The sequence below is a fragment of the Elgaria multicarinata genome, chromosome 14, assembly GCF_023053635.1.
Source record: "Elgaria multicarinata webbii isolate HBS135686 ecotype San Diego chromosome 14, rElgMul1.1.pri, whole genome shotgun sequence".
Lineage (NCBI taxonomy): Eukaryota > Metazoa > Chordata > Lepidosauria > Squamata > Anguidae > Elgaria > Elgaria multicarinata.
The window spans coordinates 32,556,070-32,576,635 of NC_086184.1; the positions used below are offsets into that span (position 1 = coordinate 32,556,070).

Here is a 20,566-nt window from a genome sequence, read left to right on the forward strand (position 1 = left end):
AACGGAAAGGGGATCTTTTCGTTACTACTTTTTTCCGTTTTCAATTAAACCACAGAAAGAACGAGAGAGGCGCTGGATGACTGCAGCGTCATGAAGCTGACCAGGAAACGTCTGTACGTGGCCAGTCATGAGTCTGCTATAAATGGCCCAAAGGGAAGACGGAACACAACCAATGGGCAGCAAGTGTCCACTTATTACTACGCACCAGACAAGTTCTGCAAAAACTATGGAAGTATGGTTAGGCCTCATCTAGAGTATTGCGTCCAGTTCTGGGCTCCACAATTCAAGAAGGACGCAGACAAGCTGGAGCGTGTTCAGAAGAGGGCAACCAGGATGATCAGAGGTCTAGAAACAAAGCCCTATGAAGAGAGACTGAAAGAACTGGGCATGTTTAGCCTGGAGAAGAGAAGATTGAGGGGAGACATGATAGCACTCTTCAAATACTTAAAAGGTTGTCACACAGAGGAGGGCCAGGATCTCTTCTCGATTCTCCCAGAGTGCAGGACACGGAATAACGGGCTCAAGTTAAAGGAAGCCAGATTCCGGCTGGACATCAGGAAAAACTTCCTGACTGTTAGAGCAGTGCGACAGTGGAATCAGCTACCTAGGGAGGTTGTGGGCTCTCCCACACTAGAGGCATTCAAGAGGCAGCTGGACAACCATCTGTCAGGGATGCTTTAGGGTGGATTCCTGCATTGAGCAGGGGGTTGGACTCGATGGCCTTGTAGGCCCCTTCCAACTCTGCTATTCTATGATTCTATGATTTCTTCCATCCAGAAGGGGAACCCTGTTTTCTCTCGCTCTCTGCTTGTATTGGTGGGCTGAGGATGGACTTGTGAGATCCCTCCCAGCTCTACCTCTCTTAATACGTGTTAAAATGTGATTATTTAATTCAGATACAGTAACTTTAAGAGAGGTGTTCCTTTTTCCCTGTGCCCCTTGGCCAGTTGTCCATGGCATGCCTACCCAATAGCTTCTCCCCTTTACTGCACTTTTTAACCCTTTTGTTTCCCTTGTTCCTGCACTCCTCTTTGTGCCTTTGCAGTGTACTCATACAAGTGGAGGAATAAGACAGAACATAATGATGAAGAATGTATGTGCTACACAGGACAGCAGGCTAGAATTACTCACAGGCAGGTTCTCCAGCTTATTTCATGCAGCATGCTTGAAGAAGAGAATGGTTCCTCCCAAAGTTTCTCTAGGGATTGGGGGGTGGGGGCGCAGTCCGTAACGATGCACGGACTTGCCTGTGACAAAACCTCAATGGGGAGCCCTAATCAGGGATGCTAGCCAGGATGACGTATAGATTCCACAAGCAGCTCCCAGAAAGACCACTAGCAGAGACGTACTTTGTTCCACTCCAAAGACCCTCAAAGAAAGAAAGAAAGAAAGAAGAAATACCTTGGTCTGTAGCTGCACGGCTTGAGTCAGCTGGCTGCTCTCTTGCACAGAGAGTTTCTCCTGCAGCAGCAGCAACTCTTGCTGCAGCTGCAGCTTTTCCTCTTGCAGCTGGGCCAGGGACTCCACCAATTTCTGAACCATTGGGAGCTGGTGTGCCCCTGGCAGGCTGGGCCGCTTCCCACCGAAGAATCTTCCCCCTGCAACAACACAGGAAGTCACCATCAAGCTGACAAGGCGCTGGGCAGGCACGGCTGGGCGTGAGATGAGGGGGATGTGAGCAGCATGGGATGAGGTGGCAGAGCTACACCATGAAGGGGTTACGAAGCAGGGTCCCCTGAAGGGCTGACGCAAGAGGAAAGGCAACAGCCGAGCCCCAGGGCAGGCAGGCAGGCAGGAACCCTGGCGGTCTCCCCGGGAGCCAGCCCTGAGCCACTTCTCCAGCAGAGCAGCTAACATAGCCTCACATCCGCCTGTTTGCCCGAAGGAAGGAATGCCCATGTTGCTGGAGTCAAAGAAAAACTCTGATGCAGAGCAGATGTTTACCGTGAGCAGTTGCCAGAGGTGGATCCAAGCGACTGCTGGCATGGATATTTTCAAAGGGAGAATTGGCTTCTGTCCCAGGAGCCCTTGGTGGAACCTGAAACCTGTTTTGCACCTAGCAGGAATTAACCCACTCTACATCCCAATCCTACATATGTCTATAAACCCTACTGAGTTCAATGGGGCTTACTCCCAGGCAAGCGTATTGCAGTCTAAGTCCTGGATCAATGTGAGACCTCTGTTTGTGGTCTGAGACTTCCCAGTCCTCTCCTCCCTGTGCAGCACCCTGTGAGCCCCCGACCCCCAGAGCAAATATCAGGGTCGGCGGGAAGCTGCAAGGCGAAAAGGGAAATTGCACTACACCAGAAGGTTCCCTTCTGCTGGCTGAATGACATGTAGGTCCTACACGCTTCAGGACTTTTCTATCCTACCCACAAATATATTTTTCTCTCCCTGCCCCCACATACAACCTTTTTCTTTTACTAAACATCTAGCCTGAATAAGAATCTCTTTGAGCTCCTTCAGACGGGGAGAAATCGCATTCCCTTACCATTGGCTCTGAAGCTGCATCTCTTCTGCAACCACGTGGCCCATTCAGTGTAGTGGGACAGCGCCCTCTAGTAGCGAAACTTCTGCTGCACACGGCAGGAAATACCAACAAATGTCGATATAGCTCAGAAGAGTCGCGTTTTCAGAGGATTATTTTACAATGAAAAAAATGGCAGGAGCAGCAGGAGGAACACGGCATTGTCAAAATGGCCCGTGAAAATTCGTGAGTGGTCAGTCACGAGTGTGCGATAAAACACTCGTCTGAAGAAAGAAGCTCTTTGAACGCTTGCTCCCTGCTTTGTGAAATTTCAGTACATTTCAGCACATTACTGCTTGGTATTCCATTTCTTCCAAAGGGCCAGTGCAGCTACCTCTAATTTTATTGTTAGGTGTGTTGGAGAGATGTCTGGAGGACACAATATGTTAAGAAAGCCTTGTTCATAGGAAATTGGGGCCTCTGGACTTATGGGGGAGCACAGAGAAACAGATTTCCAAGCTCAGCTTTTGGAGAGATGGCAAAAGAGCACGGAGAAGAAGACACAGAAATGCCGCATCACCACCGGCTGCCCAACACTCCACGAAGGAGTTTGGCTAGTGGGATGTACACGATGACCACACAAGCAAGCATGGTGACCGTAGATAAATACCACGCTGCCTCTGTGCCCCATGGGGAGGAGCTCTTCGCCCACCGCACTCGGAATTCCTGTCACCACCAGCAAGAAAGAAGAACACACAGACAGAACCCGTGATTCAATGACGTGAAAGATGCCCAGGACACCCTGGGGGCAATCCGAAAGGGCGATGCCCTCCCCCTGCCCTCCCCTCCCCACCTATCCACCCACAATGGCTGGTTTACTAAGAAAAAAGCCAGGCTAGAATGAAAAAGGACCATCTACACCTGAGAGCTTTTCATGGCCAACAACCATTTCTGAGAAATAGTTAAACGATCAGCAGCCTCAGGGCAGCTTCAGGAGCCCTCCTAGAATTGACACCAAAGCACACTGGCATCGCAAGCCACCTTGAGTGCCGTTTTTTGGTAGAAAGGCAGGAGGGTATAAATCAAAGAAATAAATGAATAAATAAAACCGTGTTAGCCCTCCCCTCTCCCCGCCCCAACCCCAGGCCTCTATTGCTGGCTTCCCCAGCAAAGGCAGGCAGGCAGGCTTGCGAACACCACTCTAACAATGTTTGGCCAGAATCACAGCTCTGGAAAGAGCTCCCAGATCCCACTGAAGGACAGCCCTGTTGTTCCAGTGGAGCCATAGCAACAGCTGCCAGAGGGCAAAAGGGAGACCGTCAATCAGGCTGGGCAGAAGGCCTTGCAGGTGGTGATGGGGGCATCGCATGCAACGTCTTCCACTACTCCTGCAGCTATATATCAAACCAGGGACTGGAGCTGAAATATTTGGGTCCGCCTCCCTTGCAACTGCCAAGAAAACAGCTGGAAAGGAGAGCCTGGGAAGCATCCAGCCCTGCCTGGACCGTGTGAAGCAATACAGACCCCCTACACTGCTCTTCCACTCCTCCTTCTCTTGAATAGTGAAACAGGGCGGTCGGCCGCCTGTCACTTTGGAAACGGAACAAGACCACCATAAGTTAGGCATTGGTTTCTACACACATAGAAGTGTAGATTTAGGGTGGATTCCTGCACTGAGCAGGGGGTTGGACTCGATGGCCTTGTAGGCCCCTTCCAACTCTGCTATTCTAGGATTCTATACAGATTTCTAAATTAAAAGACTTTAAAGAATAAAAAACAAACAATAACAACCACGTGAATTTCCAGGACCTTTAGAATATTGAGGGAAGAAAAGAAAGAAAAAAAGGTAACTCATCTCCTTGTCTAAAGAGGGAACTTCTTGGTCCACACTGAACAAAGACAGGTCTCTGCTGCAATCTTTTATGGTGATGGGAAGATAGAGTGGCTATTGCTATCCAGTGACAGCTACACCCAAAGCCTGGATTTCTATGTTATTTTCTATGGGCAGCTCTCAATTCTGGCAAGAGTGGGAAGGGCAGGAAAATAAAAACCAGCCTAAACCAAACAAAGATTTCACTGAAAATACCAGTCGAGACAATGGCTGAGGGCAGTCGATGCACAGGATGTTGAAGATGTCCATTTAAAAAGGGTGGTGGGGTGCAGCCAGCTTGAGCCCCTAAGCAGGTCACCATGTGTCAATATCCTGTTGGGTCACCATTCCACAACAGCCAAGCATGCGCCTGGCACCCAATTTAACTAATAACTCCTTGCAGATGCCACACCCATGTGGTTTTATTAAAAGGAAAAAGATGAGTACTCCAATTATTACACTGCGTGGCAAATATCAAGCAGCAGGTGTTGCTGGCTTGTTAAAAAGGGCATCTTTTCCCACAAGAGTTTTAAGACAACGTCTGAAGAGCTAGGAACCACTTTAAAATTTCCAACTGCCCACTAAACTAACTCATTTGAATGTTTGCACACAATTTATTCTACCAGCCCTTCAGCTCTTCCAGGAGGCTAACAGTAAAGTCACAAACACCACCGGATCAGTAATGAACCCTTTAGTACCCAGAGCCAGAGCAGTGTGGGCTCAAAAGAGATCATCCTCACCCCACCCCACACCCAGAACTACGTACACCAGCAAAGAGCACGCACCCTGCAGCAGCCAAGCAAATAGCTCGAAATTCCAAGGTGCTTAAAGGTGGCGATGGAAAACATGGAACCATCTCAGTTCTCACCTCACAACCACCCTGCGATGTCGGCTCCAGTGAGAAGGTGGCTGCCCCAAGGCCGCCCAGGAAGCCTCATGCATTGGCAGGGTTTGGATCCAAGGCCTCTCAAACGCACAGCTGACACTCAAATGGCTCTCCCACCCCCCTGGCTATCAAAACCAGGCATCCCCCAGAACCTCCCTGGGCTGGGAAGATCCCAGGTATCGCCAGAGAGACGTCACACAATTCTCAATACGCAGCCCATCCCTACTTGCTCAGCTGCTGCCACATGCTTTATTTCAGCTCGAAAAGAAAAAGGCATCCAAGTCTCCTGGAACTGCTTCCCTACCGTTCTCACCCCCCACTCGCTCCGGGTGCTCCCAAACACAAGTTTTGCTATATAACCACACCGCCTCATTCGCAGGATTTTACAGGGGTCCAGATGACAACGACATCATCTTCCAATCGGAATCCCCCACTGCTTCTACCGTCCTTTACCTTACTGCAGAGAATGCACTGAGGGAGCACGAGGCCTTCTAGATGGAGAACTCGGCACATGGAAGCTCTCCAGGGGGCGGCACCTTCCATTTCTCTCCCGCCCGCCTGTGTTTTCCCACCTCTCTCTCTGTCCATTTTCTTACCCGAGAAAAAGCGTTAAGGGAGAAAAGATGGACCGGCCGCACTGTTAGCACTGGGAGCCCGCCGCCTGAAACACCCTACTTCTGCCTTTCCATCTTGTTTCAAGAGCCTCCTTGCTTCCGCGCCCCCACTGTCTGTTGTGAGGCCCCAGGAAGGGCAGAAATGAGACTCGGCGCAACCTCCAAACCAGGGTGTGCCTCCTCACTCCGATATGTCTGAACAAGCTCAGGCAATTAAAGACTTCAAAGATCAGAACAAGGAAGGCAGATGCACCGATCTGTAACTCTTCCAGCATGGGTTCCGTTCAGCCTTTCTAAGTTCAGCATTAACAGCAAAAAGAGGAGCAGAGACGGGAGTGAAATAGGAGGTGGCAGAGAGTGTAGGGTGACCCTATGGGAAGGAGGACAGGGCTCCTGCAGCTTTAACAGTTGCATAGACAAGGGGATTTCAGCAGGTGTCAGCTGTATGCATGCAGCACCTGGTGAAATGCCCTCTTCATCACAACAGTTAAAGCTGCAGGAGTCCTGTCTTCTAGACTGACCAGATACAAAAGAGGGCAGGAGCATTTCACCAGGTGCTGCATGCATCCAAAGGACACCTGCTGAAATTCCCTTTTCAATACAACTAAAGTTACAGGAGCCCTGGCCTCCTTTCCATATGGACACCCTAAGAAAGTGACCAGAGGCCAAACTACAGGTGACATTAATAACGGAGTCCTCAAGTCCAAGCTTTTTTACTCAGTGTGGGAGGCCTGATTCTGATCCAAAGGCTTTCTAACCCTTTGCCCCCTACTGTGGTTCTGATCCAGATTGGGACCCTTCCATTGGCACTGCAGATTTTTTTCTCCAATGCAAATTGCTGGCATTGGATTAAACCTTGCTAACCCCACAACAGAGACCAGCTTCCCAACCTGCATTGGGCCTCCCATGCTGGCAACTGGAGAACAAAAACATTTCCGTGCAAGGGCAAACTATCATGTGTAGTTTGGTCTTGAAAGAAGACAACACACACACACACACACACACACACATGGCCTCTCTCTCTCTCTCTCTCTCTCTCTCTCTCTGGGCCACTTGAGTCCCTCAATGGTAGGGACACCATTTCAAACTATCTTCTGAAGCCACAAAGGCTAGGAACACTATATATATATAGTGAGTGCTGGCATTGTTAGGAGTTCAGGTTTCCATTGCAAGCTTCCCCGTGGAATGTGCGTTGCCTTCTGCACTCGTGCTCTTCTGAAGAACAAGCAGCTGCGCATCAAGCTGGATCTGCTATATTCAACAGCAACATACCTCACGGGGCACCACCATGTCAGATGTGAAGGCCTCGGGGTGGGGTGGGGTGGGGTGGGGGAGGCAGACGGGGAAGGAAGGCAGTTTATCCTTGTGTCCGTCCATCCCCCACCCCACACATATATTTTTACTGTGGAAAATGTGGAAGTTTGGGTTTTTTTTAAAAAAAAAAGATTCTCGTACAATATTCTCTCTTTTAGAATGATATATTTTATAGTAGCATTTTAGAATGATATTATTACAGCCAGTTACATTGCAGCAAAACTCATTATTCAAAGGCAGTAAAATCAGTGATGATGGCCTTGTTCCTGCACTTGTCTGGACGGCCAAACAAGACACCCTCTTACGAGCGCCCTAAGAATCTGCCAAACCAAAATAGTCTGTGCAACATGGTGGCAATGACACCTTTGCACAATACAGCCTCTCTGACCCCTCTCACTTAGCTCTTAAGGAACAATCCAGGAACAAATATAATGCCAACAGCTGCAAAAAGGCGGGGGGAGGGCCGATAGTCACCACAGCTTATGTGAAGATTCACAGGAAAGGGAGGAACAGATTGTCAACTCATTGAATCTTCATACACTTCAATAAGCCATAAGCTCAGTATCAACTGCAAAAGGAGAGGGCGGGCGGGAGGGGGCCAGGATAAAGACACCCCTTACACACACACCCCTGACCCTGATGAAGCTGGGCTGTCCCCTTCCACCACCACCCGCAACTGCCCTGTGAAAGAGAACCAGAAGGAAGCCGGCCACCCCACGCCATCAGAGCCTCCTGCTCCTGCACCAGCTCAACATTGCCCCCCAACGTTCAGCAGAATGTGTGGGAGGTTTTCATTTGCCCATTTTGGTTTCTATCTTTCCCTTTGTTTGGAGTTACACATTATAAAATTCTGTTCATTTATTATCCTTTGCTCCCTCCCTCCAGTACTTTTCTTCATGGATTCATTTCTTTCCTGACTTTAATTTTTCAAGTGTTTTAAGAGTTGTATGTTATGAAAGCTGTAAGCTGCTTTGGGGACTCCAATCAAAGAGTGGTATACAATTTATACAACTGAATGGAAAACACCATTACACTAAAATAACTTGCATTCAGCTATCCCATGGTATCCTGCTGCCCCCTCTAGGGACAAAGGGTAGCATACGTGGCAGAGATCATGTAAGACGGAGTTAGGCTGAAAGATACTGACTTGCCCAAAGAGACCAAGCAAGCTTCCTGGGAAGTCAAGGCCGAACCTGGGCCTCCCCTGTCCAAATCCACTATTCTAGTCCAGCCCTCCCCAACCTGCTGCCCTCCAGATGTGCTAGACTGACTGAAACTCCCATCATTCCCAATCCACATGGCCAATGGCCAACACATCTGGAGGGCATTTGGTTGGGGAGGGCTGGTCTAGTCACTACGCTACTTGGTTTCCTGGTTCGGTCCACTCAGATGCTGAGCAGGGTGCGGCTTTTCTGCCTTTCCCGTACCTGCGTTCTCCATGTTCTCGTCGTCCACTTCCTGCTCCAGGGTGGCACAGCTGCCAGCCTCTGCCAAACTTGGCTGCAGGTGCCAAAGCTTCTCTCACTCTTCAGCTCACAACTGGCCTCGTGCAGTTTGGTTTGTAGCGCCTGCCAACAAGAGAGACACCCTTAGTTGAAGGCACGAATCCTCCCGGCTTGCCATTTGGCCACGGCCAAGAGGAATGTGATGGACAATGCAGCTCTGCCACACAGCATATGGGGCACCCTAAGCTGTTCAGGATGGAGTCCGTTGATTAATGGGAGCCAATCCAGGCTGGGTGTGTTTTAAGCACTGCACTGAACAGCCACAGGCTCCTCCGCAAAGCTCTTTGGGGGTCCCAGCGACATGTGTAACGCTGCCAGAGAAGAAATTTGGGGATCTGACTGACTCAGGTGATGGCCAAAGCAGCAGCAGGGAAAGAACACCTGATGAACTCTGGGAAAAGGCCTTGTGTGTGTGTTCGGTTCTTATGATCTTCTGGAGAGGCCCTTCTTTCAAGACAGCTACCTTCAGAGGCAGGTTTGGTGGCGACTCAAGAGAAGGCCTTTTCAGTGTCTGCTCCCAAGCAGTGGAACTCCCTGCCGAGGGAGGCCAGGTTCATTCCCTCTCTGCTGTCCTTCCACCGTCAAGCAGACAGCACTTTATTCAAGAAGGCCCTTGGCCTGTAAGTGGGTCTGTAAGATTGGGCAATGTTTGGTTTTAAAAAAAATACTTTTATTTTTTATTCTGTAAGTGTTATGTCTTTATTATATTTTAATGTATTGCTTTAATCAATTTTTATTGTGCCTGTAAGCTGCCTCGTGTGCCATTTTTGGCAGAAAGCTGTGGTACAAAACCAATAAATAAGAATAAAAATAATCATTTTGAACACCAGTTCAAAATGTCACTTACATTGCTTAATACATTTCTAGTCTACCTGTGAACAAGGGAAAACATGTTTGGACTTTTTTCTTGTGTTCTCTATTTTTCTTTCCTGAATACCCAGCGCACCTCACAGAATGGCACAGAAGAAGGGCCACTAAGTGATTCCACTACCTCTTCTAGCCTTTGAAGTTGGAAATAAAAAAACCCAACTGTGCACAGTAAAGGGCAACTTGCTGCATTTAAAAGACTGCCCAACTACTCTGTTCTTGAGCAGTACAGCCAACGGGATAGGACAACAGCATTGCTCCTCACTGAATATAAACCCAAATTTTCATTGATTCAAATCTAGCCAACGAGCGTCTCACTGCAGCAGCAACAGCGATTTATCTCCAGATTTTTTTTTGTAGTATAGTTATTAATCCACACATGCGCATTATCGCATATGCAGTATAGATGAGCGAAGCTATAAATTGTATCTCCTCTCTCTCCCTGCCTGTTCCCCCCTCTTTTGGCACTTTTCCAGCCTCCGAGTCCAGGGCACTTGGCTGTGGGAAGAGGCACTTCTGCTCCCGGTGCAAAACCAGCAGGGTCCCATGGGAAGCAGGAAGAAGCGGCTGCCTTGCACGTCAGGGAGCGCGCTGCCCAGCCTGCTGCAGACTCATAGGGAAAAGAGGCTGCCCAGGTCTGGACCGTGCCATGGCTCCACAGCCATCAGCATCGCTGCTCCCTGTGCTGCGTTTTCTTCACACCTGTGCTTGGGGGGGAAGGAGGGGGGCTTCGTCTGCCATCCCGTATCCACCTTGTCAATGGCTCACCAGGGGTGTGTTTGGGGGTGGGTATTGATGAGCCCTTTCAATAGCACCCGGGCACGTTCCCAGCCAAGCACCGCGTTCCCCCGGTGCTCCGCGTCCAGCCCTTTCCTCCTTCCTGTGTCACAGGACAACCCGCTGCAGCCTTTTCTCACCATGCCCCACCCCCCAGTCGTGTTCTGGCGATCCAGCACGGGCATCTGTACGAAGAGCCGGCCAAGAGCTGTGATGAGTGCGTCGTGCGGACTGCTCACAGAGGAGTCCCCTCTTTGTTTTAATTTTAAAAGTTGTATCTGCCCGTTCCCCTTATAGGAGGAAAACTGAGTGAGGAAAGGATCGAGGCAGCAGACAAGGATGCGAGCGGGGGACTGTACACGGTTCCCCCCCTTTGTTTTAAGAATTAAATACGTTGTTAAAAGGCTGCTGCCAAAGTTTATTCTTTAATCCTTTTCAGACCAACTGCAGAAATAGACTGAGAGAACTGGGACTATTCAACAGTAGTGAAATGTAGTAAATAAATAAAGGTATCACTAGAATCGTAATTTTAATCTGTTTAAAGCTTGGCTCATTTCATGGATATCAACCAGGACAAATGTCACATGCCCATGACCAATTAACTTAAAGAGGAGCCAGACAAGAACATGGGAGGTCCAGGAGGGAGACATGCCCGGATGACTGTATGTCCACAATTGCCCTCACACCAAAGTGCAACTGGGAAGATCAGAAGCCCCTCTCTCAAAACAAAACAAAGCTGGAGGGCAGCAGGATCGGGAAGGCTGAGCTGCTGCTCCCTTATCCAGATGCTGCGGAGGGCCCCGATCCAGTCCCGTTCATATACACCCCAGGCCTGTGGGCCCCAATCCAGCTCTCCGGGATTCCCCAGATGGCCATGCCCCCCTTCCCCCTCCCCCCACTGCCAACTGTTTGGTGATTTCCTGGCTTTTGTGACGCTTTCCCCCATTCTAAAGGGTTGAAGGGCCTCTCATGTGTCGTAGTTACTGGCACTGAGGGCGCTAAGCTGAAATATGCTGGTATTTTGGCCCTTTTGCCTTCAGACCCACCTACCCCTGGAATGCGAGCCCCCAAGCACTTCTCCAAAATGGAATTTGGGCTGGAAGTGGTTCAGCACTCCTATTATATATTATTATTATTATTATTATTATTATTATTATTATTATTATTATACATTTGTATCTCGCCCTATATCACAAGGATCTCAGGGTGGCGTATAGATAAAATCATACAAACAATATAAAACAATATACACGGCTAAAAACAAATTAAACCATTAATAAGCTAAAACCGGTATAAAATTTAAAAACAGTAAAACAAATTAAAACAATTAAAACTATGTACAGGCTTGGTGAATTTAGCCATTAAAAGCTTTGTTAAAAAGCCATGTCTTAACTTGGCGCTGAAATTAAACCAGTGCCGGCGCCAGATGGGCCTCCAAGGGGAGGGCATTCCACAGCCAGGGTGGTGCCACAGCAGAGAAAGCCCTCTCCCCTGTCCCACCACATATGGGTCAAGCTGCCTCAGGCCAAGTCAACCAGGGGTGCCTCTAGCCCAGCACTGCCTACTAAGCTCCGGCTGGCAATGGTGCTTTAGGAGTTTTGCCCAGCTCTGTGGCTTGAGTTTCTTTAAGTGGAAATGTGAGTGCTTGAACCTGTAGCACCATCCACCACGGAGCTATTGCTCCTCCTCAAAGGGACACTCCAGCTAGTCATGAGAGACAGGTGCCTTCTTGATCTCAGGAGAATAATTTTTGTTAGACTCCCTCCGAACTGACAGGGTCAACTCTGTACTTACTGGAAGCTGCTTCAGGAGTTGGTGCTGGCTCATCAGGGGAGGGCGGGGGTGGGTGGGGTGGGGAGTACTGCAATAATAATAATAATAAGAAGAAGAAGAAGAAGAAGAAGAAGAAGAAGAAGAAGAAATAACCCTTCCTCTTTCATCTCTAACTCAGAAATGCTTCAAGATTATCCTTACCTTGGTTTCCAAACCAGAGTGTGTCCACTCAGAAGATGAATGGGGACTAACAGAACTGCAGCCTCAGAAGAATCCTTTCCACAGTCACTGATGAGCAACTCTTGTCTGTTCCTTTACACCAGATTAATAAACAAGAAAAGCTCAGTGGATCTGACCAGAACCCACCAAAGACAAAGAATGGTATCCCGATCCCACCTACTTCCTTGTCATCCATGATGCTAGGCATCTAGAGCAGGCATGCAAGTCCCCTCCTCTCTCTGGTCCCCTGCCAACAACCCCACAAAGTTTGCAAATCCTGTAGCCCAAAATAGTCCAAGTCAGTGGAAGAACGACAAGTTTCACATTGAAACCCAAGACACAGGCATCTCCCATAAACATGGGGGGGGGGGGAGACCAGCAAGCCTTTTTGTCTCTCCACTGTCCCAGAAAGGATGTGTCAGGATGTGCTTCCATTGCAAGCATTAACTCTAGGAAGCTGCACCACACTGGTTCTCAGACCATGATAAGACTCATAACATGACACATGAAAACTGCATTCTGAAAGGTACGACACGTTTCTGTCTTGTCGCCCTGGTTCAAGGCCAACACACCAAACACTAGACTCTCGGCTGATTGTCAAGACTATCTGCAGATCTGCCTCTGGGTTCATTTTCATATATTTTCACAGGGGGGTGGGGTGGGGTTTAGCAGGTGCAAAGGAAAGTCCTCAGTATTCTCACTGAATATTTTAATGGGAGAAAGGAAGTGCCTTTCCCCACCCCACCCCACAGCAAACAGGACTGACTGCTAAATGCACACAGATCCTGAGACTGTACATTGAACATTATAGTTTTGCAAGAAACCTGTATCTAAATGGTTTCTACAAAGTTAAGGAAATGCAATCAAATGCAATCAAATGCTGCGTGGTTTTATCCTGGTTGTGCTTTTTATACTGTATTTTGTAATTGTGCTTTTAACCTGTCGGTTGTTTTATTATGGTTTTAATTTTTGTGAACCACCCAGAGAGCTTCGGCTATTGGGTGGTATAAAAATGTAATGAATAAATAAATAAATAAATAAATAAATAAAACACCCTAGTGGGAAAAGGGAAGAGAAATGAAGATGTGTGGGTTATTATTTCACATCTGTGCCATTCTCATGTTCAATATCCTGACTGGATGATCCATTTCACAGATACATGGCTGTCTGCAAAACACCTCCTAGTTTGCTTAGGAAGTTTAATTCCATCACCCCACCTTGCAGAATGAGAACAGGGGCACGCAGCCTGTAGAGCAGTTCCCAATGCTTCCTCTCCAGGCATAAACGAAAGGTATGACCACCACCACCCTTAACCTGAAATGCTTCATTATCAACTATGATCAGACTTGAAATTCAGAACTAGCACAATTTAAAATGTCAATTGTGCATATGAATCACTTTATTTAAAAACTGGGTAAGATCCCCGCTTCAGTGGAAGTCAATTTCAGAACCACAACCTTCATTTGATATGCAACAGACAGAAACTAATGTAGGCCTGTCAGAATTCTCTTACTATGTGGATTTCCCAAAATGAGCTTATTACCGATTTAAAGCTAGACACAGATTTAAAATAATGTGGATTAACATCATGATATGGGCAAGTCTTTTGACCATATTCATTTAATCCATGACTATGAGATTACTTTGGCTATCTCATTAATCTATAAATAGCATCACAGAAGACAAATCTGGAGCGACGTTGCTTAACATGCAGTTTGAAGGAGTAAAAACTACGGCTTTGATTTGGCCAGCCCATTGTTTAAAAGCAGGCTCCTTTCAAACGGTACAATATTCCTCTTCAAACAGCCAGTTTGTGCACATCTGTCTGTCTTTCAGTGGATGGGGCTTCTTAAGTGACAACCCAACATTTTATGCCTTTCAGCTTCCTTCCTTCTCTCTCACTGCAATTCAAAGCAACATCTATGTGGAAAGCCACTAGAACAGCCTTCCTCAACCTGGGGCGCTCCAGATGTGTTGGACTGCATCTCCCAGAATGCCCCAGCCAAGCTGGGGCATTCTGGGAGTTGTAGTCCAACACATCTGGAGCGCCCCAGGTTGAGGAAGGCTGCACTAGAAGAACTGGGAGGCCCACAAGGACACAGCACATGCCTGCATTTCCAATCACAGTGTTTATTTCTTAAAATCTACCCTCTGAAAATATGGCTTAGCAGAAAGCCTATTACAATCGGTTTCCCTTCTATAGGAGTATCCATCAATTATTAATTATTACTCTGAAGAAAAAATAATTCTGGAAAGGGACAACCCATCAAAGGTGTTATTTGTCAACATCTTTGTTTCAACTTTGCATAATTTTTTCAGTATGTACAGTAAGAGCTAATTATAGAAATGATAGGAAGTAACATGTGAAATCAACTGGAGGGGTCAACATTACAGAAAATGAAATGTTATGAAGGTTATAAGCTAAATGAACACAAATCTGAATGTCTAGGGATGAATATTAATAGACAAATATTAATAGACAACATAATATCAGGAATACATAAGAGAACCACAAAAAAATTAAATACTAAAATTGGCAAAACGGAGAAATCTAGACAGGCTAAATTATTTGCCTATGAACAAAATAATAGAAGATAATAAAGTGTAGAAGAGCTTTTAAAAGTTTCCATAACTTTTAAAAGCTCCTCTATACTTTAGTATCTTCTATTTTTTTTCTTTTGTTTGCTCATACCTAAGATTCCAAGTGCTAAACAAGAAATATAAGAAAATCTGATCAAAAAATTCATGACTGGCAGTATGGAAGCAAGATATTCCTTTTTGATATTACATCAATGAATGAAAGAAGGAGAAATGAACATTCCAAGACTCACTCAATTATTTAGCATCTCATAAGCGGAACTGAAGAAAAAGATTTCTACAAATTTATAATTAATTTCATAATGGCTGCAGGAATCAAAACACTAGCAAATAAAAGACTGTAGAAAAACCAGGTTAAATAAACACGGAAAGTACTATTTATTGTTAAATTGGCACAGTTGACAAGTTTATCATGAAAGGAAAGAAGGATAAATAAAATACGGAGTTATTAAATGAACTGGCCTTTGGCCTTTTGGAACACACTTTTAACCAAAACATCTCATCCATACTTCTCTTTTGAGCTTTATAGTGTAGTATGTTTAGGGTGACCATATGAAAAGAAGGACAGGGCACCTGTATCTTTAACAGTTGTATAGAAAAGGGAATTTCAGCAAGTGTCATTTGGATGCATACAGCACCTGGTGAAATTCCCTCTTCATCACAAGCTGCAGGAGCCCTGTCCTCCTTTTCATATGGTCACCCTAATTGTTTTGGATCAGCATGAATAGATACTATTGTATTTGTAAATATATATTTGTGGAAACATATACTCGCTGTGGTTTACTAGTAAAAAATACAAATAACAAAAGCTATTTTTGTTGTTTTTTTAAAAAGTAGTCAATATCAAAACCTTGAACTTAACTGTGAAACAAATTGGCAGCCAATTCAGCTCTTTAAGCACTGACACCATTTGGTCCACCTGGCCTGCCCCTGCTAGAAATCATGCAGCTGCATTTGAAACCAAGCAACGTTCCCAAATGAACTTCAAGGCAGCCCAGTAGTAGAATGCATTATAATTGCCCAGTCTTCCCCAACATGGGGCCCTCTAAATATGTTGAACTACAACTCCCATCATCCCCAGCCAGCATGGTCAACAGCCATGAGAGTGAGGCATTGGGGATGATGGGAGTCACAGTCTAAGACATCCAGAGGGCCCCAGGTTGGGGAAGGCTGCAATAGTCTAATCTCGGGGGAGGTTACAGCTGCATGTTTGGAAGAGCCATAATCCTCAGCTGTAAATTGAAGCAGCCTCTGGCTCACTTACCCTTTGCCAAATTCAACACCTGGCTCTCAGCACTGGGCAGAGTTTCAACAGCTGCCCTGACTCTATGTCCCTCCCTTTCCATCTCAACTACCAAGGCTCAGTGGGTAGCTGCTCCCAGGAGGCTCCCTGAAAGCAATTACTATATAAACACTACATCAAACATCTGGGGAAGACTGAAGATTTTGAGTGTTAATTTAAAGCATTAGGAAGCATTTCAGCTGGACGCATTCTGTGAGCAAAGCAGATTTAAAGTGTTCTGAATAAATAAAGCAATATGCAGCAGATCAGATGAATTTGCAGGGAAAGAGGAACTGTTTGTGGAACTTCATTTTCAGTAGTGTCTGATCTCAAGTATGCTGTCAAGGCAGGCTGCTGCAATCAGGAGTCATCAAAAGGGGGACCCTGTCTCAGACTGGCAGCAAAAGAAGTTCAACAAGTCTAGAAGAGGGAAGGACTGTGTAAGACATCCGTGTCAGGTCTCCAACCACCGAAGAAAGCACAACAGGCAGAAGGGTGGGACCTGATACTTCAGAGGATAGAGCCATGGTTTGCAAGGCTCATAAGGCTCTGGTTTGTACTAGAAAGGCCTCAAAACAGCTCTCTCACTTTCACAGTGACTGCTCAGCCAGCCAGTCCACATCCACTTCCAACAAGATACACAGTGCGTTGATGTATTCTCAAACTCAGCAGCACCTGAATCACATACCCAAGACAAAGCCAAGGGACCAGGAGTTCTCACTAGTTTCCCCATACTCACAAGGAGGGCTATGCTGAACCTGGACACACAGTCAGAATAAACTTCCACTCTGGCCAGAAGCCATATTAGTGCAATACAAAAGGACATCCAAAATGTGTGCAAGCTTTTGAGATCTCCAAATCTCCTCATCAGGCAAGCTGCTACAAAAGCAGGTGGGTTGGAATGGTGACTTGATGTGAAGTCATAGTGTCTGCATGTTCACTGTCCTATGATGGAGAAGAAGGGTCAGCAGACATTCAAATGAGGCCTGATGAAGAGATCTGGAAATATTGAAAGTCTGCATACATTTGTGTGTCCTTTCAGTTGGTCTAATAAAGATATTACACCAATATAGATTTTTTCTTATAGTTCATATAGAAAGTGCCTGATTAGCCGGTCAGTTGAGCCAGGGGTAGCAGAGCAGGTGGCGAGTAGGGGACCCAATTCCTGTCCACTGCCATGAACTCTGGCCCTCCCCTAATAAGATGCCTCTGTAATTTGGAGCGTCTGTAATCTGCTGCTATCTGGCACAAAAGAAGTGTGGCCACACCCACACAGACACACCCACAAAGGGCCCCTAGGACAGCCACAAGATCATTGCATTGCACTACTCTAATCTTGAACGTCTTACGCCTTCTCCGCAGCTGAAGAAATAAGGCTCCAAGGCACAGCACAGCAAACTGGCTTAATAGCTGGGAAAGCGATGGGGCTCTCAGCTTCCTCTCTAAACTATGACAGCAAGTGTGCCATAGGGGAACACATGACAGTTAAAATGGTGTAAAACCAATACATGTTTGCAGTATAGATATGCCCAGAATATAACTCATTCACCTTAGATGCAGAAGAGACCAAAGAGAAAAGGAGGCAAACAATGATATAGGCAAGGAGATAGAACGTAAGCAAAATTTCCCTTTGTTAAGTTCTTAGCATGTGCAGGCGCACGCACACATGCACCCGGAAGACTCTGGCACGGCAACAGGGGTGAGGAGCGGACACCGGAATCCCAACTGGCCCAGCTGCTCCAGCTTTCTGCCTCAGCTGCCAAAGTTATCCCCCGCCGGCTCTGTTCATGCAGGTCTAGGTCACAATTTTAAAGAGGAAAACCTGGGGAGAGTTGCCCAATTGGCCCCACACTTTCAAATCTGCAGAAGTATGCAGACCAGAAGAGGAAGCGCTAGGTTGGTACCCATCACTACATCTTGTGGAAGCCAATTTCATAGATGAACTATGCACTGTGTGACGGACTTCCTTTTGTCTGTCCTCAACCACCCATCAGCTTCACTGGATGAGCATGGATTCTGCTGTTTATTACAGCCTTCCCCAATCTGGTGCCCTCCAGTTGTGTTGGACTACTGCATCCTTCAGCCAGCATATCCGTCTGGCGGGCACCAGGTTGGGGAAGGCTGTAATAGTATTAAAAGGAGAAAAATGTCTACCTACCAACTTTCTCCATTGCTACACAAGAGTTTTATACACTTTTATCACGTTCCCCCTTACTTGCCTTTCCCCCCCAAAGCTAAAAAGCCACAAACTATGTAACCATTTCTGATAAGGAAATGGCTCCAGCCCACTGACCATTCTGGTTGCCCATCCAGATCATTAGCCCTCTGCCTGCTGCTCAGTTTCTCTACTGGAAAATATGAGTAGTTAACAGAGGAAGAAATATTCAAAACACACGCACAAAATTATGTTCCTCCTCAGTTTTTCAAGTAAGACAAAGAAGTGACCTCAAAAATCATTCCTGACTTTGAAACGTGGCTGAAGGAAGAATGGATACATACATTCTCTGGCCCTCCATTTCTACATCTGCCTGAAAGACACATCATCTGACCTGGAAGCCCTCCCCCCAATCCCAAATGCCTAGGGCCAAGCTGTGATTAATCATTAGTGAATAGGGCACTCTGCATATGCTTAGAGGCATTTTCACCTTTATTATAGCTTTATGTGTTTCAGGATTGAGTCCTGGCAATGAAAATTGGTTTTGTCACACTACGCTCTAGAAGATACTGGCTCAAGCCTTGCACAAAACTAGGATGGAAAAGAGACAGGCGTAGGTGTCTGCAAAGCCCCAAGAACAGCTCAACTCAACATTCCTATATTTTCCTCCAAACCAGGTGTGCGTCATTCTTTCCCACATTTCCAGGCACATCTGGCATACCCCTGTACCATCCTTACAAGTTCCCAATCATCAAAAGCGAAACAGGAAAGAATCTGAGGCATAAAGCGAGAGTACCCAACGTGTGAAGGAACATTCAGTACAGTCTATTTGCTGCTTACTTCCCTGTCGATTGAGCTTGGGTATTAACCTGAGAAAGAGAGTGTGTATGCAAGTGTGCGTTCAACCTCCACGCAGAGAGCACGCCACCCAAAAAGATTTTGCTTCTAGTCCAAGAGAAGCCAGTCCCTTAACAATATATGCCAACTCAAACTCACCTACCGGTCTTTACCTGCAGCCAGAAGATAACAACACTTCCAAGGACAAAGAGAAGCCACGTGTTTTTCTCCAATGCAGAGCAACAATCTGTCTTTTCAATGCTGTTAAATTTTAACCTTTCTCCTGAGGAAAAAAGGGACAAAAGTCTTTCCCCTCGTCTGGCAGCAGTACCTTTGGCTGCCCAGCCCTGGAGTTTCCCAAGTGTTGGTGTCTGTTTCAGTCTCCCTTCCACCGAAACCCTCCACTCATCCTTGGCATCTAGAAAGGAATGCCAGAAATGCGGCAGTGCTGGTTACTTAGCCTCCCCTGGCTGCAGTGTGAGGAAGGGTGGAGGCATGAAGGATGAGCCATAAGTACTCCTCTGCGTTAAGTGGGAGGTGCCTTCCTCCACAAGTTTCTCACTGAGGTGCGTCCAAGATCAACATGGGGTTTTAAGAGAACCATCTGCAAGAAAGCAGAAAACAGCTTGTTTTCAACAGAAGGCGGGGTTCCCTACTCAAAAATTTAGTAAACACAGACAAGATGCGCCAGAGCAAAGTGCTGCTTTTTACTATATCACAAAAAGTTATATTTAGAAGAGACCCAGTGCCTGCCAACGGGCACTTTTGTACTTTCAAACGAATAAGCAATAGCCTCTTTCCCCAGCTCAGAAAAGTAACAACCCACGTTCTACAGTAGGGATGCTAATTGCAACCTTTGCTCACTCCCCAGGGCCTGACTGTAAGAATACTTCCAGATGTCACCGTAGCAGACCAGCAGGCTATCTTAACAGAAGGGCAGCTCTGCCTTCTCTGCCCATCCTGGTCATGTAGGCAGACTAATAACAATCACAAAGGGCATCATGTAAGTTAAATTGGTAATGACAAAATCACCCAAAGGTGATTAGTAACATTTGTTTCAATTTGCATTTCGTTGGCAGTCCCAGGATGGCTCTTTCTTCTATCACATTCCAATGCATGGCTATCGGGATAAGAAACACAAACCTGTCCAGGAGATATGCAGCTTAACCAGAACTAGCCTAAGATCAAAGGGCCGCACCAGCCAGGAAGTGAACACCTTACCTCAGTCATCTAAAGGAATTTTTCTAATTCGCTCTTGGGAATTTGACATGGGAGCAGGCTAGGCTGCATCCCTTCCTGCACAACATCTGTGTGCATCTCAAGCGACCTTCGGACCCAGAGGATTGAAGACCCCTTGGGATTAGGGCACCCTCCCCAACATGGCGCCCACTGGATGTGCTGG

The 20,566-nt window shown here is 46.7% G+C and overlaps 1 protein-coding gene across 5 annotated transcripts in view; it reads right to left on the reverse strand.

Annotated features, from left to right (window-relative positions):
* The window catches only part of KIFC3 (kinesin family member C3), a 37,781-nt gene that overhangs the window by 16,778 nt on the left and 437 nt on the right, over nucleotides 1–20,566 (reverse strand). The window contains exons 2-4 of one of the 5 annotated variants that reach the window (XM_063141029.1): nucleotides 19,496–19,768; nucleotides 8,579–8,719; nucleotides 1,402–1,598 (exon numbers count right to left, since the gene is read on the reverse strand). In XM_063141029.1, the coding sequence (XP_062997099.1) occupies nucleotides 1,402–1,598; nucleotides 8,579–8,591 (210 nt within the window). In that variant the 5' untranslated portion in view covers nucleotides 8,592–8,719; nucleotides 19,496–19,768. Of the gene's footprint in view, nucleotides 1–1,401; nucleotides 1,599–8,578; nucleotides 8,720–12,274; nucleotides 12,473–19,323; nucleotides 19,769–20,566 lie in introns of those variants that run through there. The other 4 variants (XM_063141027.1, XM_063141025.1, XM_063141026.1 and 1 more) reach the window with 4 other exon arrangements.